The sequence below is a fragment of the Balaenoptera ricei genome, chromosome 5, assembly GCF_028023285.1.
Source record: "Balaenoptera ricei isolate mBalRic1 chromosome 5, mBalRic1.hap2, whole genome shotgun sequence".
Taxonomy (NCBI): Eukaryota; Metazoa; Chordata; class Mammalia; order Artiodactyla; family Balaenopteridae; genus Balaenoptera; species Balaenoptera ricei.
Genome location: NC_082643.1, coordinates 66,464,175 through 66,490,277, shown reverse-complemented (window position 1 = coordinate 66,490,277; position 26,103 = coordinate 66,464,175). Strand labels below are relative to the sequence as shown.

At 37.6% G+C, this 26,103-nt stretch overlaps 2 protein-coding genes across 3 annotated transcripts in view; one reads left to right on the top strand and one right to left on the bottom strand.

The window, feature by feature from the left end:
- Nucleotides 1-5,670: 5,670 nt before the first annotated feature.
- PPAT (phosphoribosyl pyrophosphate amidotransferase) overlaps nt 5,671-26,103 on the bottom strand; it is a 37,646-nt gene continuing 17,213 nt past the window's right edge. Inside the window, exons 2-11 of the mRNA XM_059922937.1 lie at nt 20,906-20,972; nt 16,154-16,360; nt 15,029-15,141; nt 14,780-14,925; nt 14,179-14,251; nt 13,138-13,289; nt 12,539-12,666; nt 11,355-11,576; nt 10,024-10,144; nt 5,671-8,785 (exon numbers count right to left, since the gene is read on the bottom strand). Of these exons, the coding sequence (XP_059778920.1) occupies nt 8,520-8,785; nt 10,024-10,144; nt 11,355-11,576; nt 12,539-12,666; nt 13,138-13,289; nt 14,179-14,251; nt 14,780-14,925; nt 15,029-15,141; nt 16,154-16,360; nt 20,906-20,972 (1,495 nt within the window). The 3' untranslated portion in view covers nt 5,671-8,519. The remainder of the gene's footprint in view (nt 8,786-10,023; nt 10,145-11,354; nt 11,577-12,538; nt 12,667-13,137; nt 13,290-14,178; nt 14,252-14,779; nt 14,926-15,028; nt 15,142-16,153; nt 16,361-20,905; nt 20,973-26,103) is intronic.
- PAICS (phosphoribosylaminoimidazole carboxylase and phosphoribosylaminoimidazolesuccinocarboxamide synthase) overlaps nt 22,626-26,103 on the top strand; it is a 50,180-nt gene continuing 46,702 nt past the window's right edge. For both annotated transcript variants that reach the window (XM_059922933.1, XM_059922932.1), the window contains exon 1: nt 22,626-23,007. In XM_059922933.1, coding sequence (XP_059778916.1) covers nt 22,626-23,007 — 382 coding nt within the window. The remainder of the gene's footprint in view (nt 23,008-26,103) is intronic.

Genomic DNA, 26,103 nt, shown 5'->3' with positions numbered 1-26,103 from the left:
GCTGACGTCAGCACGAGCGACCCGGGGCAGGCAGCGTCCTTCTGCCCCGCCCCTTCCCGGAGCTGCGGAGCCAATGGGAGAGAAGTGTTGGCTGCTTTGCTGCCCGCTCTCGTTTCAGATTTCTGGTCTGGTCTTGCTGGGTTTTGGACAGGGTTTGCAAGGACTTTGAAGTTGACCCGGTTGGAGTCGTACCCTTTCATATTTGCCAAGAAACTCCGGGCAAGAATCTTTAATTCCAAGCAGCTGTCTCCTCGTTCACAAAGTGGGGATAAAGATATTACGTAGAGTTAATGTGAAGAGCGATGAAATCATTGTGAAATAAGAGTGACTGGACTTCATGCGTTGGACTTTTTTTTATAACCTGCCCTACACTGTGGGGAACTGTGCAACAATAAAGCCTGCAAACGAAGTCCCTGTCATAAGTAGGCTGACATTTTAATCGGAAGAGATGAATTTAAACGATAACTAAGAAAATTTCAACTTTCAACAGGAGCTATAAAGAAAACAGGTCTGAGGAGGATTACTTAAGCTATACGCTGAATAAAAATCTGTTTTTAAGGGAATTTTAGTTGGAGGCGTTTAAGTTAGTTATTTAAAATGTCAAGAGCAGTAACAGTGATATTTTTTAAAGCTACTGTGCCGGTAGCAGAGAGGAAATTGAAACCGAGTCCCCCCTACTGAGTTTATGATTAATCTCTCCCTCCACAACTGTATTCCCTTTCTTGTCCCTTCTGACCTCAATCCTGTGTTAACTGAACACTAATCAAAGTCAGATGAGTAAGACTGCTGTTGTTGACAACATCGTTAATGTACTAAAATTGCTGTTGTAGATATATGCATCATCATTAACATACAAACTCAGAATGTTTCTCCAAGACAAGATGAGCTCACAGACCTGTATCACCTGGCCAGAGAATCATAAACTGGAGACAACCTGGCTCACAAAACCATGATTAAGAAATGTAAGAAGACTGTGATTAACCCCAGTTTCTTTGTTCTTCCCCTTTAAAACGTCCCTGACTCAAAGACCAAGATGGGGTGAATCTGAGATCTATCTCCCACATCCTTGCTTGGCACCCTGCAAATAAACCCGTACTTTGCTGCAAACACCTGCTGTCAAAGAGTTTGGCTTTCTGCACCTGGCACACAGGATCTCTTGCTCAGTTACAAAGTGATCAGGGTTTTGGTTTTGTTTTGGCTAGGGGAAGGACTGAGGAGGCAGCCGGGCATCAATAAACGATACATGAAAAGGCATAGGATGCTTTCGTGTCCTTAGGCGTTGGTGGCAAGAAACTGTAGCAGTAATCCAAGCAAGAGATACCTCCACTTGCCCATGAGACATTCACCAGGTTGTACTATGGGTCTTTTATTTGGGGAGGGGCCACTCAAAGGTGTCTCTTTGTTTCTATATTTGGGAATGACACCATTATCCACCCAGTGAGACAGTAAAAAAACCCTAGATATCCACTCCCACCCAACTTCTTTTTTACCCTCCTGTATGCAATTAGATCCTACGTCCTCTACTCCGCAATCTCTAGACCAATGCCCAGCTGGCTATATCAGAATCGTTTGTGGTAATGTTAAACAACACAGATTCCAGATTCCTGGATCTCCATCCCAAGAGGTTCTGAATTCATTTTCTAGTGAGGGAGGGGCCTGCAATCTGCATTCCTCCCCTGCCCCCCATCTGCATTCTTTAAATGATAACATTGTCATCTCCACTACTGCTATGTTAGTTCAGGTCTTCTTGGTCAGTGTTTCCCTAAAGCCCTTCCAGTCTTGCTTGGCTACAGTAGACTCTGAACTGCTGCCAGGATAATGTCTGTTTCATTATTGAAAATATCATTTTTCAATTCTGATATTAATGATAGCTTTTTAAAGTTTTTTTTCCCCCCTTGCAGTCTCTATTTCTTCTGTTGGTTTTGGATTCTTTCATGTTAGAGGCTTCCACGGGTGTCTGGTAATAATCATTGATTATCTAATCATATTTAAAAGTGGGCATTTAAAAGCTGATTGGAAGCTCTGAATCCGTGGAGCAAGTGTTTTGAAAATCAAATGAGAGAAAAGGGCTGCAGGGGTGGGAGGAGGGTCTCAGAATTCAGTATAAAATTTTTCACTTAATTCTATTCCAGGTGCCTGATGTCCTCCAATACAAAGACCCTCTGTTTTACTCTCTCCCAAACAAAACGGCCTTCAGAGTTAAGCTTAAGGGTGCTGGGAGGTAGCATAAGGGTGTAACTCATTCCTAAGTGAATTTCCAATCCTTTTAGTTACCATCTTTACCCCTGCTTCCAAAAGCCAGTTTCTCAGTTTTTAAGGGTGCTCTATGATGTAAATAGGAGTGCTTATTGGCTTTGCTCACTGCTGGTTTAGTCTAGCTTTTCCAAATCAGCCAAGCCTTTGCTTTTTTGCTTTTTTAAAAAAATTAATGAGTTTATTTATTTATTTATTGGCCACGCCATGCGGCATGTGGGATCTTAGTTCCCCAACGAGGGATTGAACCCATGCCCCCTGCAGTAGAAGCGCAGAGTCCTAACCACTGGACCGCCCAGGAATTCCCTGAGCCCGTTGCTTTTGATTTCAGAATTTTGTTTCTGTTATCTCTTTCCCTCTATCCTTGAGAGTTTGTGACTCTAAAAATCCCTTCACTGTCATTTTCAGGGGGTCTAAGAGGGAGCAAATGTAGAAGACTATGTTCATTTTTACCTGGTAATCTAGAGTGATCATTCTAGAACATACACCAGAGCAGCAACAGCACTCTCCTGCTTAAGAAGCTTCAGTGGGCTCTCATTGCCTGCATGACATTCAGACTCTAGCAAGGTAAACAAGATAGTTTGTTATCTTTCTAGCCTAATCTCTCACAGTTGGCTACTGCTTCCTCACCCCCATGCTCCACATTCCCCACACCTGGTACTGTAAGATCCAGCTATAATAAGACCCTAGTAAGTCTTCTGAGCCTACCAAACCCTTATCAAGTCTCCACACCTGTGCTTTGGCTGAGTCACAGGCTGAAAAACCCTTTCCCTCCCCACACCTGCTTGATGAACGTTTATTCCTCTTGTGAAAAAAGTTCTAACCTCACCTCCTCAATGCCTTTCTTCAAGCCTTGTATGAGAATTTACCCCATCCAACCCCCATCCCATAAACCTAGCATACTGCTGGGAAGAGCAATTTGCCATGGGCCCTGAGTGTCCCTGCAAATTTTTGCTGGGTACGCAAAGAATGCAAGGTACTGACTGCTCTTTATCCAGGTCATTTTTCAGGGTTGTTCGGGGTGATCAATCTGCAGAGCTGAGGTAATGCCTTCCCCAAGCAGCAAGCTTTCTTCCACTTACTGTAAAAGGAATGAATCCCCCCCAAACTTAGTATTCCTTTCCTGTAACGCAACCCACTGTGTGTGCAGACATCCACCTATGTCTATCTTAGTTACCCGAGGGGGACTGAGGAGGCATGGAGAATTGACAGACATGAAGCTCCAGCTACTGCTTTTGCCATGAGTAATGAAGTTCTCTTTGACCCAGGAATCTCACGTCCACTACCATGAAACAGTAACACACTGGCTTATTAGCTTTTAAATAGGGTACAAGCCTTCCCAAATGGTGACTTACACTTCTCATAGGACCTGTAACAGCTGCATTATTTCCAAGTCTGCCTTCATTTAATCCCTTCTTGACAGCAGAGATTCATGTGTTTTGCACCTGTTTCCTCAACTATCTTTTTACTCTTCCCCATCTATTTACTACATCATTCCAATTCCCAAGAAGTATCAAATGCCTGCCCCAGTACCTTGCTGATCCTTTGCACATTTATTGGTACATTCTCATTCCACTGCTTCTCTTCAGCTACTTCCCAACTCATCTCTCAGTTGCCAACGTCATTGTTTCTTTCAAAAATAAAAATTATTTCAAAAGTAATTTTGAGGGACTTCCCTGGAGGTCCTGTGGTTAAGGCTCTGCGCTTCTACTGCAAGGGGCACGGGTTCGATCTTTGGTCAAGGAAGGTCCGGCATGCCACGCAGCGCGGCCAAAATAAGTAAATAAATAAAATAAATACGCTTAAAAAATTTCTAAACAACAACAAAAAAATTTGAAAACCTTTGACCCTACCCCAAGACAAGGTTAGGTCCCTGTTATGTGCTCTGGTAGCACTGTAGCCCACGTCACAGTTGGGACAGCGGTGTGTGATTTACTCTAAGGGAGCTCAGCTGCCCGTGGGTTCATTCAGGTTTGGCATTTTTGTCAGGTGATTGTGAAAGAACGGAGGGATGAGGGAAGTTAGGCTTTTTGCAACAGTGAGCCCGTTAGAGTCCTCTGGAGGGAATTCCCTGGCGGTCCGGTGGTTAGGACTCTGCGCTGCCACTGCAGAGGACATGGGTTCGATACCTGGTTGGGGAACTGAGATCCTGCGTGCCGTGGCCAAAAAAAAAAAAAAAAAAAATTGATGTTGCAGTCTTGAAACAGGTTGGAGACTCTGGCAGGGTTTCTAGGGTGCAGTCTTGAGAATTCTATCTTCTTCTGGAAACCTCAGCCTTTACTCTTAAGGCCTTCAACTGACTGGATGAGGCACACCCACATTACGGAGGGTGATCTGCTTGACTCAGAGTCTGCTGATTTACACGTTCATCCCAGGTAAAAAAAAATACCTTCACAGCAACGTCCAGACTGGTGTTTGAACAACGTGGCGCCAAAGCCTAGCCAAACTGAAACACAAAATTAACCATCACATCCAACATACCCATCAGTGGAGCCAAACAAGCAATCTTCAAGGATTGAGGTAGAGTGCAAGCGCCCACTTGGGTCTCCGTTGTGTAATCGTTTCCTGTTTGTCATAGTGCAGTGAGAAATTGATTCACTTTGTTATAAAGCAGAAACTAACACACCAGTGTAAAGCAATTATACTCCAATAAAGATGTTAAAAAAAAAAATGAAAGAAATTCTAAAAAGGTTAAAAGCATTGGTTCCTGCCCTCCAACAAATTCTCAGCTACATGAGAAGACAATTTCTGCACACAAAAACATAAATTAACATGGCATTTTTTGCAGTTTTCTCTAAAATGTCTGAGTGAGCAGTTTTTTTCTGAGAGGACTGGATTTTCTTTTTGATCTCTTTATGAAACATGAAGGCAATTTTCCTTAGAGGAGGTGACTACACCCTACTTGAAACCCTAAGAAAGGCATCAGAAACTCAAGTGAGTTAATCATATTAATATGATTAACTTAAGTCTACCTGTCAGAGCAAACTTTGCTAGATTCCAGGGAAGAAATAGAGATAATATCTAAAGTTGGTACAGTAAGAAGTAAATAGTATGAGCTGTTTAAAACATAGAGATTAACAACAGAAAAAATACTTAAAAGTGGATGCACTACAGAGGACTGGAGAGGGCAGTGACCTCTTTATTTTCTTCATTTTTAACTATATGCATGTATTATTTTGATAGTTTTTTTTAGAGGTAGGACCCTGGTATCTTTATTTTTAAAGACTCGTTTTTTAAAGTAGTTTTAGGTTCATAGCAAAGTTGAGCAGAAAGTACAGAGTTCCCATATGCCCCCTGCCCCCGCATAAAATAATCTCCCCCATTATTAATATCCCCCCCCCGGAAGTGGTCCATTTGTTACAGGTGATCATTACACTGACACATCATTATCACCCAAAATTTATAGTTTACATTAGGGTTTATTCTTGGTGTCATACATTCTACAGATTTGGACAAATATATAATGACATGTATCCACCATCATAGTAACATACAAAATAGTTTCACTATCCTAAAAATCCCCTGTGCTTCACCTATTCATCCCTCTCTCCCCACCAGCTCCTGGCAACCACTGATCTTTTTTATTCTCTCCATAGTTTTGCCTTTTCCAGAATGTCATATAGTTGGAATCATACAGTATGTACTCTTTTCAGATAGGCTTCTTTCACTTTGTAATATCCATTTAAGTTCCCTCCACATCTTTTCACGGCTTGACAGCTCATTTCTTCTCAGGACTGAATAATATTCCATTGTCTGGATGTACCACAGTTTATTCATGTACCTACTTTATTTTTATTTTAAAAAGTACTCCTCCCCAACACACACACGCAGTTTGGGAATCTAAGCCTCCTCTTCTGTGACACCTTCCCTATTCTTGCTAGTGTTTCCACACAACTTGGCACTAACATAGTGCTTACTTAGCACTGCATTTCTAATTATTTTATTTGTCCCTCCTACTCAGCCAGTAGTTTTGCCTGGCTCATCAGAGATGGTCTATTTACTGAAATGCCTGAACCAGAGAAATAAGATATGACTAGCTGGTGCCAAGAATGGATCCTGGATGTGACTGTCACTGTGCTGTTCACCATAATGCACTACCTAAAAGTCACTATTTAGAAAAAGTACACACGCATATTTAAATGTACTCATTACATATATTTGTCACCAGCACATCACAAGGAAGTCACAAAAAGTAGGCTTAGTTTAGTACACAATATAGATCCTGTGAAAACACATTTCTCATTTGCTCTGCAGTTTACAATACCTATATAAATTTAAAGCAGTTAAACAACATTTGAGATTACACTGGTATAAAATTGTAATTCACACTTCAGAAACTTGTGAAATAAAAGGCCATGATGGAGAAAGAGTAAGAAATTTGTAGAATTACCAAACTGTCACAGTACCATTTTCCTTTATAAAAGCATCTCAATAAAACAAAATAAAAACTATGGAAAACACAAAAGTCAAATCAGAGATTTTGGTTTAGTACTTTCCCTGAGTCTCTTGTTTTTAAAAAAATCAAAGTAAGTAAGGCTGGTTCAAAACTGACCCATAAGGTCTTGCCTCCTCCATATGCTGCCATGAGGAATACATTTAAGGCAAGAGGCTATACACATAAATGGTCCCAGGGCTTTATTCAGATGCCAGTTTGCTTGTGTTACCACCACAGGGTTATCTGACCCACTGCTGCCCGCTGCACATGGGCTTTAAGAGCTGTCAGCATTTTCTCTTGGCCTGCCATGATACAACACATGAGACTAAATACCAAATGAAGACAAAAGATTATGGTTATTAATAAATATTACAATTCTAGGTGGATTTGGACACTATGTACACCAAATCATGGTAATAACACAGAAACAAACACTTTTATGTTTTAAAAATCTTACATAAACAAGGGTTCAGGGCAAGTCATTTTAAAGTTTTAAATCTCAGATGTTAAAAAACAAACAAACAAACAAAAACCTTTAAAAAAATCTAATTCATTAGATCCCAATAAAACAAAGTAGAAAAAGTGATACGTTGATGCTCGGAATTAGACGAGCATGCTAATTGAAAAAAGTTGTTGTCTCCTTGTTCCTTAAAATTGGCCCCTACAATGTTTCTACTTGATCATCTCATTGCATACACAGTATATTTGCAAGTGATCAAGCACTTCATTAAAAAAGCATATAATCAAATTAAGGGTAAAAGGTTTGTTAGAATCTAAAAAATTATTTTTTACTTCAAATGTACCAGGTTACTTGCTGGGCTTCTACTATAAGGGCACTAAGTAGTATGGATCATACTTTCTGGTCAAATGTAGGAAAATATTTTGCACAGCCATGTTTTTTACAGTCATTCTCAGAGCATCTCAAAGATAGGTTGCAAATTACTGCTGTATGTCTCCCTCTTGAAATCTCGATTGCAGACCAACGGCCAACATTTCAAAAGCTAATAATCATGCACTGTCTTAAAACTGAGGGGTGGAATGATGGCTCTAACCACCAAAATAACTGCTGCTAGTTATTTAATTTAGTAATATAAGCACCTCATTGCACAGGTGGGGAAAGTGAGGCACAAAAAGGTGCTTCTTCTGTTTTTTGTTTTTTTTAAAGATAACTCTTGATACTAGATAACTTTGGGGTATAATGGATTCAAGGTTTTCATGAAATGTTATACTTAACTCACATGTCCTGTTTGCATCACAACACCTTAGTCTAACCTCTTGCAAACTCTTTAAAGCATGGACCTGGCAAATGCCACTGACCACCTGCCTTCTCTGACCAGGTGAAAAAGGCTAGCCAACGCTTGAGCGAAAAAAAAGAATACCACATATTGTTGTATTATATGTAATTAGCAAGGTTCAATTATGAAAATATTCCATAACTGAATTTCCATAACTCTCAAACATTCCACAAAATTCTCTAAGAACATGTGGGAGAGTAGAGTACCTGGCAATCCTCTCTTAAACAGAAATTTACCGATTCATTGCATTACTGTTGATGATCTGAAGTTAAATGTATACGATTTCTAAAAAGAAAAGTACTAAACTACTAAATAAAACTGAAAGGATCATCCAAGTTCCTAGATAATACCAAAATATTTATCTAGGATTACTAAAGAAATCATAGCACTTTGGTACCCTTTTCAGAAAAAAATCTCAAAACATAACACAAGCATGTGGCATTTCACACTGTACCGAGTAACAGTAAATGGAGGTGTAACCACTATAACTTCTCCACTAACTTTGTGTTTTGAAACATCGTGTCTGCCCCTAGCAGCTACCATTCCAGTTCCACAGGGTATTTTCCAGTCAGACAAGCTGTACAATGATGGTTCTTTTCAAGACATTCCAGACCATTCCCATTTTCTTGAACCATAACATCTTCCTTTGTACAATGACCGTTCTTTTCAAAACATTCCAGACCATTCCCATTTTCTTGAACCATAATATCTTGCCTTTTCACTTTCCGTTTTTTAAATGTTATCCCTTCTTGTACAGATGAAACCAGTCCTTCTACTGACAGATACACAACACTGTTTGCTCCTACGGGGGAAAGACGGGGAAAAAGGTCATGAGACTTCCTTTGGAAAGGAAGAACTGCCTTAACAGTGAATAGTTACAAACAGGAAAACATAAGCCAAAATAAAAATTTCTCCTTTAGCCCCTGTCTCTCTCTATTTTTTTAATTTTTAAAAATTTATTTATTTATTTTTTGGCTGCGTGGCTTGTGGGATCTTAGTTCCCTGACCAGGGACTGAACCCGGGCCCTCGGCAGTGAGAGCTGGAGTCCTAACCACTGGACCACCAGGGAATTTTCTCCATTAGCCTCTCTTAAAAAAAAAAAGGCGGGGGGGGGGGCTGGTGGTGGTGGTGGCTGGAGAATCAATAAAACTCAGGGCCTTTATTATTTTTTTTCAATTTTAAATTGGAATTTAAGGGATAACAATTTAAAATAGCAGTGGAGGATTCAAGTCTAGAATGGCTTCAGAAGGCTTTAGGAGTCATTTTCTTGAATAACAGATCTTGAAGTCAGGAAGATATGGGTTCACATTTAAGCTCAAGGTCACTTACTTTTCCTAAGCCTTTTTTTTTCAGCTATCAGATAAGGGAAATATTGCCTAATTGTAGCATTTTTGTGATGTTATTATGATAATATAGATATGTTCCTGGCAAACAGTGAGTGCTCACAATATATCAGTTGGGTGACATTCAAAATATTTAATTGGTAAGGTACAGGCATGACCAGTCAAGAGAAACAACAGCCGTAAACAATCAGTGTGGAGGTACCATACATGGATGAACACGTATGTGATATTTATAGTTTATACCTCACCTGAATTTGAAAGGCAAATGTCTTATCAAGGATAACCTCCATCTTCAAGACTTCTGACCTCATTATTAAAGATAAGCCTATATAAGCTTTTCACTTTTTGATTTGTACCCACATCCAAATTATTCTATTAGAATCTGTGGTGAAATTGCTTTTGTTTTTCTTCTGATCTGACCTTTGGGAGGCTTTAACTGATTAGCAGTTCTCTCTACTAGGAAAGCCTTTCTTCCTTCTTCTCTGATCTCACCTTAGCCTAGCTCTCCATCACAGCACTCACTATGGTGTCCACACATATCAGGCTCTCTCACTATTCATCTGCTCAACACATACAACATTTACTTTCAATAAATACTGAACACTATTTTTTATTAAAAGTGTAAAGATGAACAAGCTTGGATTTTCTGTTAATAAATGAATAAAGATAAAATTTTATAGAAATTGTAATACCTACCTAGATGATCTGAGATATGCTCAAATTCTGGTTTATTGGCAATAAGCTCTTCTTTTGTTGGTATGTTTATTCCCATGAAGCATGGATATCTAATTGGTGGTGAAGCTACGCGAATGTGTACCTTGGAAAGAAATCATTTCACACATTCATTAGTTTGATATTCACTGTAAGAACAATTATGCAAAATTCTGTCACTGACAAATACAACATAAAATTGTTTTACAGAATACTTTAACAACATACGGGTAATAAAGCATACTAAAAAATTTCTTTCACTATAATAGGTGGAAAAGAATCCTAGAAAATCGTGTGACATACATATAGAACTCCAGTGTTCAGTCAGAACTACTTTTAGAATTAATTCATTACCAAGAATCCTACTTGAGCAGCCCTGTCCTAGACTCCAAAGTGTCCTGAACAAGAATTTCAAAATGTTAGCCACTTGTAAAGGGTTCTTTTTACAGAGATGCCCATTGTTTCCTTCTGTCACCTACTAACAAGGACCTTGCTTTCTTCTGATCTGTCATTTCTCATTTATTATATTCCTAGGACCACCTTCATTCTTTTCTTCTAACACTTGAATGGCACCTTTGCCTACCTCTTATTTTACCTTTTTAAAAAGAAAAATAACATCTACCAGGATATAATAAAAACCTTACTACTACTACAAAGAGCTATGTTTGTCTATTTTTTTAATCTATCATTATATTCTGCCTTTTGTCAGGAACATTTACATAGCTATAATCAGTGTCCACATTTACTTTTTACCTTTCTTGTAACAGCAAAGATTTTCCCGTGTTTTGCAGTCTTCATAATCATAGTTTTTAATGGTTGCATCGTATTTCATCATACTGATGTATCAATTTACTAAATTATTTCCTGCTGGTAGATATATGACCTATTTCCAGTTCTTTTGTTTGTTTATTTGTGTCTATTCTTTTTTACTATTGTAATGGATCTGAACTTGCTTTCTAAATAGACTGTCATACTGCTTTCTATACCATTTTCTCCACAATAGATTTTATTTCTAAATCTGATCAACTATTAGCTGTAAATGACATCTCACTTCAGTAATTTGAATTACTGAACTATTTAGTTAGAATAAGCTTTGAGATTTGAAAATATAACCTACTGTGTCAAATTTATTACACTAGGATTGCTTCTATATCTTCAAAAAGAAAAAGTAATCAATACTCTACAAATTTAAAAGTATTCTATTTTGTGGTCTGTTAGTTTTAAAATTAGGTTTATAAAAATTTTAACATAAAATTTTCATGACTATCATATTGTAATTATTGGTGCTTCAGGATAGGTGTTTTAACATTACTTACCTCTTTTGCACCAGATTCTTTGAGCAATTTGATTATGGGTGAAATGGTATTGCCTCTCACAATTGAATCATCTACAAGAACAATTCTTTTGCCTTTAAAGTTGTCCGACAATACTCCAAATTTTTTCGCAACACCAAGTTGTCTTAACCTCATGTTTGGCTGAATGAATGTTCTTCCTACATACCGGTTTTTACATAGCACCTCCACATATGGAAGCCCACACTGACAGAGAAGGAATAAAAGGACAATGAGTAGCACATATACAGAGAACTCTAGGGTTCTGTTTTCTCTAGGTCATGTTTCCGTTATAACATGTATGTAAAAAATTTTAAATGTGGTTGTTATTCTGAGCTCTCCATCATCAGATTATAATTTTCCTTCACTATTTAAACTGTAGGGAAGAAAACGCAAAAAGAAAAATTATTGAAAGTCCTCTACTTAGTAGGAAAAACAATTCATTTTGCTAGAATTTGTAATGCTTCTTTCTTAAACACATATTATTTCTCTATCTTGGAAAAAAACACCAAGAATGTGAACACATGACAAAGAATAAATCACTGTCAGAAAAATTCACATATTTAAAAATTGTCAGCCGGAAATGAATTAAAACCAGTAGGCTAAGGAGATACTTTCTGAGGGACAGGAGGTGACTTATCCATCTAACAAGGTAATACTTCTCTAAAATGTATGCATATTATTTCATTTAAAAATTCACAAACTAAACTTTCCAACATAGTGAATGTTGGGTATTATACACCAGGATCACTATAATTACACATTCTACCTGGTTATGAAAAATGAAATTAAGTATAGTACTAAGAACATTATACAAAATTAACATAAACAACTTTATTATCACCCACATTCAGTAGGGAATAAATACACCAGTGGCTTGTGAGGGTACTTAATAATAAGCAAATATTACCACTAAATTCTATATATAGTCACGATATTACTTGTTTAAAATGAAGGGGATCGTTTTCCTAGTCTTTGGGTCAACTTTTTGTGGACCCATTAAAAAATAGTGCCACTGAATGAAAAGGCTGGAAAATAAGTAACTCTTGCAAAGGAACTAACACTTTCTTTTTCCTTACAATAAACTGATGAGTTTCTCTTTATATACATGGATTTCTAATCTCAGTGCTAAATGAGCAAATCACTGTGTGTTAATTAAGAGAAAATACCTTTGCTGCGTAACCAAGGGCAGCAGGCGTAGCAGATTCCGGGACAGTGCTAACTAAATCCGCATCCACAGGGGCTTCAATTGCCAGCTGCAGACCACAACGGTATCTTACTGTGTAAACCATTTGGTCTGGAATGTTTGGAAAAGGAAATAAATTTTTACTTACTATAATATAGCACAGCATAATATCACTATTCTAAGAAACTAGCTTGTTAGAACTCTATAGAATTGAGCGCGCAGCAACGAAGACTCAACACAGCCAAAAATAAATAAATAAATAAATAAATTGAAAAAGAAAAGCAAGACAAAAAACCACTAAAGTGGAAAAACATAAACTGGGGGAATTCACTCTTTAAAAAAAGAATTAACCTTAATACATATCTGAAAATCATAATCCTTACTCCTAAAAGGAAAACAAAATCCAAGAGTCAGATGAAAAGGAAAAACTGTGATCTTATGACTTGTAAGCTCAGTCCCAAAATTCGCAACATATAACTATGTGCCTTCAAAGAGCCAGGTAAGCCTTTGGGCCCAAGAATTGCCATGTTTCAATGAGGTGAATAATAGATTTATATCAATAGTTAGAGATATTTTACTTACCTTCAAATATACTATCTGGTCTTGCAAAATAAACATATTCAAAGATACAGAAAGCCATTGGGTTTCCTTCAGACCTTGGTATAATATCAAGAGTTTGGACATTATGTCTGGATATTTCCACAATTTCTCCAGGCAAGATTTCACGGTAATATCTTGGGAAACAATATTAAAGAAGACTATAAATAAACCAGTCAAATTAAGGCAAATTATCTATTATAAAGCACACAGAGTCCCTTCCCTTATAAAGGAAAAATGGCTCAATTTAATATAAAGTCTATTGGCTTAAAAAATTAAAAAGTAGTATTCCTGGGCTTCCCTGGTGGCACCGTGGTTAAGAATCTGCCTGCCAATGCAGGGGACACGGGTTTGATCCCTGGCCCAGGAGGATCCCACATGCCACGGAGCAACTAAGCCCGTGCACCACAACTACTGAGCCTGTGCTCTACAGCCCATGAGCCACAACTACTGAAGCCCGCACCTAGAGCCCGTGCTCCCCGACAAGACAAGCCATGACAATGAGAAGCCCGCGCACTGCAACAAAGAGTAGCCCCCACTCGCTGCAACTAGAGAAAGCCCGCACACAGCAACAAAGACCCAATGCAGCCAAAAATAAAAACAACTAAATAAATAAATTTATTAAAAAAAAAAAACTAGTATTCCTCCAGCAGTAATTTCCATAAATCTGTTACCCTTAAATTCAAATTTAGAATTTAAAAAATTAAAAGCCCTATATTTTATTGATTTTTAAAAACATGAAGGCTAAAGAGAACATTTTTATCCTGGCTTAAATTTTTTGCTCATAACTATTACTTGTTGAGGAGATTCTTCCTTTCTAAAATAAGTCGCATGGTATTTTGAAAACAGGATGCCAGTTCCAGGATTAGAAGGTATTACTGGGACATTAATGTCAGTGCAACTGCTGAGCACAATGTACAAAAGGAACTGCATTTATAAACATGTATTCTTGCAGACATCAGAAACAAAAAAAATTTTTTTTATTGATGTGGAAAAAGTTGATCTGCTGAGTGCGATAAAACTTACCTTGCACCAATAGATAAAAAGCTACAAGATTCTGAGGACACCACCCATCCTTCTGTTTCTGAAGATTTTTTTTCTGTAAATCACAAGACAATCGATTCAGTTACTGAATTCAAGAAATTTTAAAAGAGGCTACGTATTTCAAGAGAACAGTTAAACACCAAATAGGTAAGCAAAAGAGCTCATAGAATATCCATTACTATGACTTTAAGAGCATATGGTTCCTCATTTGACTAGAAACAAAGATAAAATTAATAATCCCAGGATTCCTTCAAACAATATGGTTTCATGGCTTGAATAAGACATCTGATAAGTCAAAAAGAAAATCACTGAAATCATACTGCACAAATGAAAAAGCTGGGCAAAGGATATGAATAGGCCACTCAGACAGGACAAAACAGGAATGTCCATTAAATATATTAAAAATGGCTCAGCTCAGAAATACTCAAGGAAACGTACTTTGAAAACTAAGTGCCATTTTTTTCTTTTTTACCTAGCTTTTACTCAATAAGCTCCTTATACCTAAAGATTTCAGGGTGTGCCAATAGTAGGACAATGACTTGGGAAAGCATTATAAAATTATATTTCTTTTGAAGTTCATTACCTTTATCATTTATATCAGATACAGGAATAAGACGACCAATGCACAGAGGACGATTTCCATAAGGATCTCGTACTGCATAAATCACATCTCTGTGCATTATAATCAGCGAGTATGCCGTGGGTGCTTCCTTCATTAAGTTTTTAATCCTGGAATCAATTAAATAATTGAATGAATAATTTTAGTTATAAACACATGCAAGACCAAGCTCTCATTACCAGAGCTGCACACTCAGCCTACTTTTACCATTACCTTGCCACCCAGTCTGGGGTGTCATCTTGTTCCTGAGGAGGGGTATACGCCAGTAACTGGGTGATCATTTCGCTATCAGAACTTGTTGACAGACCAATACCATGACGCAGAAGCTATTTGGAAAGGAGAAAAGTTGCAATCATTAGAGGGGAAGCTTTAACTCACCCCTCACCCAATAGCCTGCCAAGAGAAGAGATCAGGCATTGTGTAGATGCTCAGTTAAGGAATCCTGCCTCCTACCAATTGTAGGTGTGTATGCATAATAACGGAGAACCGCTGCTGGAGGCAATGGGAAGTGTCTGAATCTTTTCAAACAGGAAAAAAAGGGGGGAAAAAGTGCTTTAGGAGGTATACAGGAAAGCTTTTGAAAACTAAGTTTGATGGAATGTAGACCTGCAGTGGGTGGCTGGAGGAGGGGGACGGAGAAGGCATGAGGGTTTGGGATTATGGTTCTAACTTTTTCAGCCCTCGACACTCCTGACAGATAGGACACATTCCCGTAAGAGTGGCACACTGCAGTGCAGACTCTCAACTCAGATTTTTTGGTGGTGGTGACGGTGGCTACCCATCCTCACTGATCATCCCTGATGCAGCGAAATGCGTAGAGGTGAAGTCTAGCATCTGGGTAAGGGGTTAGGCGAAAAATAATGACCTGGGTATTGTTTAGGATGGAACTTCCAGTGGTACCTCTAAATAGTGAGTTTTTAAATAATTTTTACTTCATATTTATATTTTTTAAATTGTCTGAATAAAAAAAAATTTTTCATTTCGGAGGAAAAAAACTGTATTATTGTAATGACAATGCCAGAGCTTAAGAAGAGGGCAGGACAAAGTTCTGGGAATACTTAAATCAATTTTCCAAATCTCAACTCCAAAGCAGTGCATCAGAATCACCTTAGGAGCTTATTAAAATGCAGACTCAGCAACCAGTCCCTCCCCAGACTCTGGGGAGGAATCTCTTAGAATTTGTAATTATAACAAGTACTCCAGCTAATTCTGATACAGTTGTTCTTTGCAGTTAGATAACAGGTAGCAACAATAGGATAATACCCTTTTCCAAGTTCCTCAATAACTTCTTTTCAGTAATTTATTACAATCATGAAAAAAGCATTAAAAAAACCTTACCTTTTTCCTTAAGCGAGCAGCATTTACCAATTCACCATTATGTGCCACAGCTATTTTCCCATGAAGTGTTTCAACAACAAAGGGCTGGCAATTTTCTAATTCACAGTTTCCTGTAGTGGCGTACCTCGTGTGTCCAATTCCAAGATTTGAAGTATATAATTTCTTCAAATTGTCTTCAGTAAAGACGTGATTTACAAGACCCATTCCCTTGCAAAGTCAAAGTAAGAGCTCATTTTAGGGAAAAAAACACTAGTAGCATTTTTATATGTCTCTGCTCAGACAATCCCAAATTACAAAATGCAGTTCACTTAATTTCTCTGTGCTTCAGAATTTTAATCTTAAAAAAAAAAAAGGGACTAACCTAATTGTAAGAACTGTGATGCATTAAAATATATATTTGAGGTGAAATTCACATAACATAAAATTAACCATTTTAAAGTGAAAAATTCAGTGGTATTTAATGTAGTCACAATGTTGAAGTGCTTGTTTTATAGGATACTTTTTGATAAAACATTGAAGAACAGATGTACTAAGCTAACATTTGTCAAATACAATAAACTAAATTATTTGTAATTTTAAATTAAAGCATGTTAAAGTATTCAAATAAATGACTTGTCTGAGTCAGTCTAGCAAATTATCACTGGGAGAGAAATAAAAATAGAAATGACAAATAGAAATGGTTGACCCTTGAACGATATAGGCTTGGACTGCACAGGTCCACTTTTTCATGGATTTTTTTCAATAAATATATCAGAAAATTTTTTTGGAGATTTGCAACAATTTAAAAATACTTGGCAGATGAACCGTGTAGCCTAGAGTAACTGAAAAAAATTAAGAAAAAGATGGGTGTGTCATGAATAAAATATATGTAGATACTAGTCTATTTTATCATTTACTACCACAAAATATACACAATCCTATTATAAAATGTTAACATTTATCAAAACTTATGCACACAACAAACATAAACCATAAACTGTGCTATTTGCTGTTTCGAGAAATGTAAACAAACATAAAGGTGCAGTATTACATCATAACTGCATAAAATGAACTGCAGTCCGTACAGTAATACTGTAATAATTTCGGAGCCCCCTCCTGTTAATACTGCAGGGAGCTCAAGTGCTGCAAGTACCCACTTAAAATGCCATGTGACACTAATCCTCTCCAGGTGAGCCCTTCATCTCTACCTCAAGTTCCCTATTGCAGTAAAATGTCTCCTCTCCCAGTTCCTGTGTATTTTTCTTCGTGTTTTACTGCAATACCGTAAACCTTGAGTAACACCGTGGGACCCATACAAAGTGCCACTAGTGATGCTGGAAGTGCTCCCAAGAAGCAGTCACGCCTTTACAAGAAGAAGTTGGATTGCTTGATGTCTACTGTAGACTGAGGTCTGCAGCTGCGGCTGCCCCACCATTTCAAGATAAATGAATCCAGCATAAAGACCATTGTAAAAAAAGAGAAAAGGAAATATGTGAAGCCGTTGCTGCAGCTACACCAGCAGGCACAAAAATCTTGCACTTTTTGTGAAATACCCTTTTATCTCATATTGAAAATGCAGCTTTTATGTGGGTGCATGATTGTTATAAGAAAGGCATACCTATCTAATATGATTCGAGAAAAAGTGAGGTCATTATATGATGGCAATGCAAAAGGAAGGTGAAGGATCTAAAGCTGCAGAATTAAATGCCAGTAAAAGATGGTTGGATACTTTTAGGAAGAGATTTAGCTTAAACAATGTCAAGATAACAGGAGAAGTGACTTCTGCAGACCAAGGGGCAGCAGACAAGTTCCCAGACAGCATTAAGAAAATCATTGAGGAGAAAGGATATCTGCCTGAACAGGTTTTTAACGCAAAAAAAAAAAAGGTTTTAACGCAAAAGTGCCCTACTGTGGGAAATAAAATACCACAAAGTACATTTATCAGTAAGGAAGTGAAGCAATGCAAGCACCAGGATTTAACGCAGTAAGGGATAAGCTAACTCTCCTGTTTTGTGCAAATGCAGTGGGGTTTAGGATCAGGACTGCCCTTATCTATAAAGCTGCTAATCCCCGAGCCTTGAGGGGAAAAGATAAACAGCACCTGCTAGTCTTTTTTTCTTTTTAAATAAATAAATTTATTTATTTATTTATTTTTGGCTGTGTTGGGTCTTTGTTGCTGCATGCGGGCTTTCTCTAGTTGTGGAGAGCAGGGGTTACTCTTCGTTGTGTTGCACAGGCTTCTCATTGCAGTGGCTTCTCTTGTTGCGGTGCCCGGGCTCTAGGCGTGCGGGCTTCAGTAGTTGTGGCATGCTGGCTCAGTAGTTGTGGCTCACAGGCTCTAGAGCGCAGGCTCAGTAGTTGTGGTGCACGGGCTTAGTTGCTCTGCGGCATATGGGGTCTTCCTGGACCAGGGCTTGAACCCGTGTCCCCTGCATTGACAGGCGTATTCCTTTTTTAACAAATTTTTATTTATTTATTTATTTATGGCTGTGTTGGGTCTTCGTTTCTGTGCGAGAGCTTTCTCTAGTTGTGGCTTCCCTGGCTTTCTCTAGAGCGGGGGCCACTCTTCATTGCAGTGCGCAGGCCTCTCACTATCGCGGCCTCTCGTTGCGGAGCACAGGCTCCAGATGCGCAGGCTCAGTAATTGTGGCTCACAGGCCCAGCTGCTCCGCGGCATGTGGGATCTTCCCAGACCAGGGCTCGAACCCGTGTCCCCTGCATTGGCAGGCAGATTCTCAACCACTGCACCACCAGGGAAGCCCGACAGGTGTATTCTTAACCACTGCACCACCAGGGAAGTCCGGCTGCTAGTCTTTTAACTCATGGTTGTACAACAAGAAAGCCTGCACAACAAGAACACTTTTTCTGGACTGGTTCCATCAGTGCTTTATCCCTGAAGTCAGGAAGTACCTTGCTAGTAAGGGATTGACTTTTAAAGTTCTTTTGATATTGGACAACGCCCCTGCCACCCAGAACCCCATGAGTTCAACACGGTCAGACCCAAGCGGTCAAAGTGGTGTGCTTGCCGCCAAACATATCTCTAATTCAGCCTCCCTATCAGGGGATCATAAGGACCTTCAAGGCTCATTACACAAGGTACTGTATGGAGAGGACTGTCTACGCCATGGAAGACAAACCCAACAGAAAGAACATCATGGAAGACTGGAAGGATTACACCACTGAAGATGCCGCTGTTGTTAGAGAAAAAGCTGGAAAAGCCGTCAGGCCCAAAACAATAAATTCCTGCTGGAGAAAACTGTGTCCAGATGTTGTGCACGACTTCACAGGATTTACGACAGAACCAGTCAAAGAAATCATGAAAAAGATTGTGGATATGGCAAAAAAATAAAAAATAAAAATAAATATATAAATAAATATAAATGGGATGGGATGAAGGTGTGTGGGATGAAGGTGAAGATAGGGATCTTGGAGAAATTCAAGAGCTAACAGTCACCATACCAGAGGAATTAACAGAAGATGACTTGGTGGAGATGAGTGCTTTCGAACCAGTGCCAGATGATGAGGAATAAGACACAGAAGAAGCAGTGCCAGAAACAAAGTGACACGCTGGCAGTAGGGTTCCGATTATTCAAGACTCTTTTTGGACTTCTTTTACAACATGGACCCTTCTATGATACAGGCACTGAAACTAAAGCAAACCGTGGAACGATTGGTACCACATAGAAACATTCTGGGAGAAATTAAAAAAGCAAAAAAGTCAGACAGAAATTATGACATATTCCCATCAAGTTACATACAGTGTACCTGCCTCTCCTGCCTCCCCTTCCCACCTCCTCCACCTCTTCCACACCTGGGACAGCAAGACCAACCCCTCCTCTTCCTCCTCCTCCTCAGCCTACTCATTAGGAATGAAGACTACTAGGATGAAGTCCTTTATGATGATCCACTTCCACTTAATGAATAGTGAATCATCAACATACTGTACAGTTAATAAACTTATCTGTTGTGGATGTGTGAGAGTCTTCTTGTGAAAATCTAGTAACTGTACAGCAAAAACCGTATGAGACATTTTTGTGTCACCACCATCACCATTGCCTAAGTAGTCATCGTGTACAACATCATGTGCAAGACCGGTATTAAAGTGGATAGCCCATCCTTACATAGGCATAAAGTGAGTGATACTTTATAACGATTCATTTATTAGTGTATAGGCTAGGCAACCATAAAGCAATCATATTGCTGCTTCTTTGTTACCAATGCATGAATTGTTATACCTATAAATATGAATTTTTTCACATTATCTTTTCATTTTTGAGGTCTAGTGTTAGTAATACATATAACATATACAGTGTTCTATATTATTAAGACATTAACATAGGTACCGACAGAATTTATCTTGTAAAAAGACAACATAAGCTTATTGTATCGATAAAGGCAGTACTATACTGTAAATGTATTTTCTCTCCTTTATGATTTTAATAATATTTTCTTTTCTCTAGCTTACTTTATCGTAAGAACGGTATATAATACATATGACATACAAAATATGTGTTAATCAACTGTTTATGTTATCAGTTAAGGTTTCCCGTCAACAGTAGGCTATTAGTGGTTAAGTTTTGGGGGAGTCAAAAGATATATGCAGATACTGGACTCCACGAAGGTCAGCGTCCATAACCTGCATTGTTCAAGGGTCAACTATACTTCTAATTACAGATTATTTTTATTCAAAGTTCCTCCCCTCACCACTATATACTAGTTATCTTTGGGCTATTGTTACCTTTATACTCAACATTTTTTAATGCTTAACTATACCTTGTGTGTTTTGAATGTTGGTATCGAATTCCCATCACTGGTCACAATACCAGCACTCTCTTGACCCCTGTGAATATAAAAAGGTATCAGCTGTTAAATTTACCCCATTGATAAGCTTCTTAATGACTTTTATGAAACATACTTTTCTCAATAACATCCATGAACTCAGTCTGACAACACAGTAAATGCTACTAGCACCAGTGCCACTTCCACATCATGTCATGATGATGACAATGACAACAATTAGCAATAGCAGCAGATGAGACTGAGTTCTAACTAATATGCCAGGCACTGTCTTAAGCATTTACATGAATGATCTAATTTATTAGGCTTTGAAAACAATCCTCTGAAGTAGGTACTATGATTACCATTCACATTTTACAGAAAAGGACAACACTAAAGAAACAGAAGTAACTTGTCTAATGCCACACAGAGAATGGTGGCACGGCCAGGATTAGAACACAGACAATCTGACTTCAAAACTTGTACTTCTAACCTCTGTATTATGTGACCTCTAAATAAGGTTGAGTATGTAGATATAAATAAAAAACTCCAAATAAAATAGCAGGTAAAATGCTTGTGGGTACTGGAATTATGAACAAAATTTATTTTTTTGTTTTGTTTTGCTTTTTGCACTCATCAAATTTTTTCTGACAAATATCTATCACTTTTGTCTTCAGAAAATAAATGCTACTTCAAAAAACCCCAAGCTGATGAGGCACTCTGTATCTCATTTCCTGCATTAGTATTTTTAGGTGATGATACAAAGAAAGCCAGAAGCTAGGCTTCTAGCTAGGTAGGGTAACACACTGGTAAGACTTAGAGGATCTGCACCACAGTGGAGTACAAACTCAAAAGATACAATAAAGGTTCAAAGTGCTCAACAATTTTTAATAGTTCTGAACAAGTGCTATAAATACTAGATGTTTATTAACAAATTTTTGTTCCAAAGAATATATATCAGGGTAGAAATAAAAAGTAAATCTCTACCATAATATGTATGTATACATTAACAATTAATACATGATTTATTTGGTAAAAAGGATCTTTTCCAAAATTGTAATTGTTCAGACATTTTAATGACAAGAAAAACTACAATATTAAATGTACTTGCAAAGTAAAAATCTAAAAAATTAAAATTGAAGTGATTTTACTAAATGCTTTAAATTTTACTAAAAGCTTACCAATGCTTTAAATACTATGAACTATTATGCTGAAAACAGACATGCATAATACTCTACATCCTATATAAATGAATAATTTGTGACTTAGGATTTATTTATTTAGTGAAATGATGTGGTTTGTAGTTAACCAATGTTCAAAGACTAAGTGATTCATATCAGAGGAGAAATAAAAATGTTAGCCATAAACCTTAGGGCAGAAAGAACCTCTGCCAACCATTTCCAAAACAAACAAAAAATCAACAATCATATAGTAAACTAGAAATAAACACAAAAAAAGTTTTCTTTCCCTTTCCTCTCAAGGGTAATTTTTCCTTTAAACCTGAAATGAATAACATTAGGAATCATTTAGGTCCAGCCTTCTTTAATCACAAAGCCTGCTTATTTGGCAGTTTCTCAAGTTACTCCCCTCAGGCAGCTTGAACCAGTTAAACTAGATCCTTTCAGCTCTTCAGAGCTTATTGACAACCAGCCGTCTGGTTTCCTAGGAAACAAAACCTTGGCTAGAAATAGTGAATCATTTCCAGGTCACTTTCAACATGGAGAGTGGAGCAGGAAAGCACTGGACTGAGGAAGAGGTTAAAGCTTTGCTAAGTATCTGGGCAGAAAAAAATATACGAAAACAACTTTATGGAACACTGAGAAATAAAGGAATATTTATCTACATTGCTAAAAGGCTGCAAGCACTAGGAGTATACAGAGATTGGAAACAGTGCCGGGCAAAGTACAAAAATCTCAAATATGAATACAGAACAGTTAAATATGCCCACAACTCTGGAGACAGCTCTAAAACTATGAAGTTCTTCCATGATTTGGATGCGATCCTGCAGTATGAACCTGCCACACAATTAACAGAGGAAGATGCAAATGACAGGTGCCTGGCAACGCTGAGCCAAAGTACAGCTCCAGAGATCACTGAAGGTAAAAAGAAAAAGTACCATTCTTTTGTTTTTACCTAACAAACTGTAAAAGAACCAGACTTGAGTCCATATGATAAATATAGCCTGAAATATCAAGGTTGAGAAAAATAACTGACCTGTTATGTATATGCTATTTTGCACAAGGTAAAAATTAATTTTAAAAAAGAGTTTAATGCCAACCATTTAAAAAATCTGTAAAATACAGAAAAAACACATTAAAATGACACCAACTGCTAGTGCCAACTGCTCCTTACCCATGTTGATGCAGTTTTTGGAAAATGGATTGGGTTCTGAAAATATTTTAAGTCTTAATTTTATGAGTCGTGAAAAAAAAAAAATATTGCTCAACTGTTGTTTTCCCACAGCTCCAAATAAGACAGAACTTTCTGCTCTATATTATGTCCCATTTTCCTAAATTTATAAATAAAAGCACTAAAGTACTAATAACTGATAAAGAACTTCAATACTTGTTTGGAAGAACATCTCCATTTTAACAGTAAGTAAAACAAATAGATTTGATAGATTAAATGATTTATGATTAAATGATTTAAATACTGGCATATCTCAGGGATATTGTGGGTTCAGCTCTAGACCTCTGCAATAAAGCAAATATCCCAACAAGGCAAGTCACACAAACTTTTTGGTTTCACAGTGCATATACAGTATGTTTACACTATACTGTAGTCTATTAAATGTGTAACAGCATTAGGTCTAAAAAAAAACCCAATGTATATACCTTAATTAAAAAATACTTCATTGCTAAAAAAATGCTAACCATCATTTTAGCTTTCAGTGAGTTGTAGCAGTAACATCAAAGATCACTGATCACAGATCACCATAATACAATTAAATAGTTTGAAATATCTTGAGAGTTACCAAAATGTGACACAGAGACCCGAAACGAGCATGCTGTTGGAAAAATGGCGCTAACAGGCTTGCTTGACACAGGGTTGCCACAAACCTTTAATCTGCAAAAAATACAATATCTGCAAAATAATATATGCCTTATTAAAACAAGGTTCTTGAGCTGTTGTGTTGTTAAACCCAACACTATTTACATAGAATTTGCTCACTGTGAAAGCCGAATGCATCACTCGGCAAATTGGGAAAAATCAATGGCAGTAATGAGATTTCTCCCATGGCCAAAATCTTAGAGTAGCTATTTTTAAGAACAGAGTTGTTCAATTCAATTCAAAATCTGTTTAATACCTACTGTCTGTGTACACCGTGTGCAAAGCAGTGAGTTACATGCATTCATGGATATAACCACAGAAAGGAGGGAACTGTGAATAAATGTAACCCAAAAGAAAGTGGTAAGTGGTATAATAAAGGTACCAAATAAGAAGGGGGGTTAAAGATGAGAGATTACAGTTGAGTTAACTTGGGTTATCTGAACTTCGTGTTTAAAGCTCAATAATAAAATCCTTTGGTAAAAAATCCACCCAGCTTACTGCCTTTACACTTCTAATACCAAACCAAATTCTGAGAAAGTTTTGCAGTCATTACCAAGTTAAACAGTAATTATATTATTTTATTCAGTTAATCACTCTGCACTCATCATCATCTAAATGCTTTAAGTATTGATTAACAATAAGTAAATCACTCACTGAGCTTCTGAAAGGCCTTGATTTAACCACAGATTGGCGTAATGAAGATGTGATGCTAGTATCTCCACTTCTTAATGGGACCTTCTAGCCCTTTCAGCTACTTGCATGGCTCCAAACTCCCCATTTCACTCATAAGCAGAGGGCCCACAATACACCTTAACCATGTATGTTTAGGGTATGTCAAACACCCAGTTCTAAAACCAACTCTCTTTCCCCATCAAAACTGATCCTCCTACAAATTGCTTCCACCTTACTATCACTGTATTTCTGGTCACTTAAATAGAAATGTTTGAGACAACCTTGATTTTTTGTCAGTCACTAAGTCCTTAAAAAAAAAAATCTACTGATGTGTTTCATAAATTTATCTCTCTGCTCCATTTTCATTACCACCATCCAGAACTTCATCATCGCATGGAACATTAGGATAACCTCTTAACTGGCCTCCCTAGTTTTCAGGCCCTTCTCACATTATCTTCCACAATACCACTGATTGTTTTTATACAATTTTTTAAATTATAAAATTACAAAAAAATTAGCATTTTGTTTACGTTTAAAATAATCTTTAAATTATACCCAGAATTGACCATAATTTAGGGTTAAATGTTACTTAATGGTTCCATAATATTTAACTGAGTGCATATACCAGAGTTTGGGTCTTTGCCCCCTTATATAACGGATGCTGCAATCGATTACCTTTCTCTTTTTTTGGCCACACCGGGATCTTAGTTCCCTGACCAGGGATTGAACCTGGGCCCCAGCAGTGAAAGCGCCACGTCCTAAACACTGGACCGCCAGGGAATTCCCTACAATCAATTATCTTTTGTCCATATTTAAAATTATTACTTTAGGATAGACTATCAGAGTTCAATTTCTGGTCGGGGGGGGGGTATAATTACTTTGAAACATATTGCTAAAATAACTGCTTTCCAAAAGAATTGTACTTTAACAATGAGACTGTCCCTTTTATAGAACCCTGTCAAGTAAGATTATGGAGTGAGGTTGAAAGGGGGAGAGACTTTGCTAATTTAATAAATAATGGAGTATGCTAATTTAATAAAGAACAGAGTACAACAGTGTATGCAATAAATTACTTTGCATTTGTTTAATTACTAGTGCTGTGGAACATTTTCCTACATATTTATTCAGTTTTACAAATTGACTGTTCATGTCAATTGAGGTCTTAGAAAAATCTGCGTGACCTCTTTCGCCTTACAAGTTTGGCTGATTTTTATTAAACCCACAAAAGTTGAAAGTTTTAACATAGTCACATAGTTTCTTTTCTAAGGCTTAGAAAGCTCTCCTTTCTCCAGGTCTAATTCATTTATAATGTCTTCTGGTGTTTTTGGTGGAAGCAGTAGAATTTTTATTGGTGTAGGGTAAAAAGAGGAAGGGAAGGAAATGAACGTGCCTTTTCTACTGTTGGGATCAACCGCATTCATGCAAGGGGTAAGGACAGAGGATCTGGTCCCCTCTGTTAGGCAGCAGGTAGT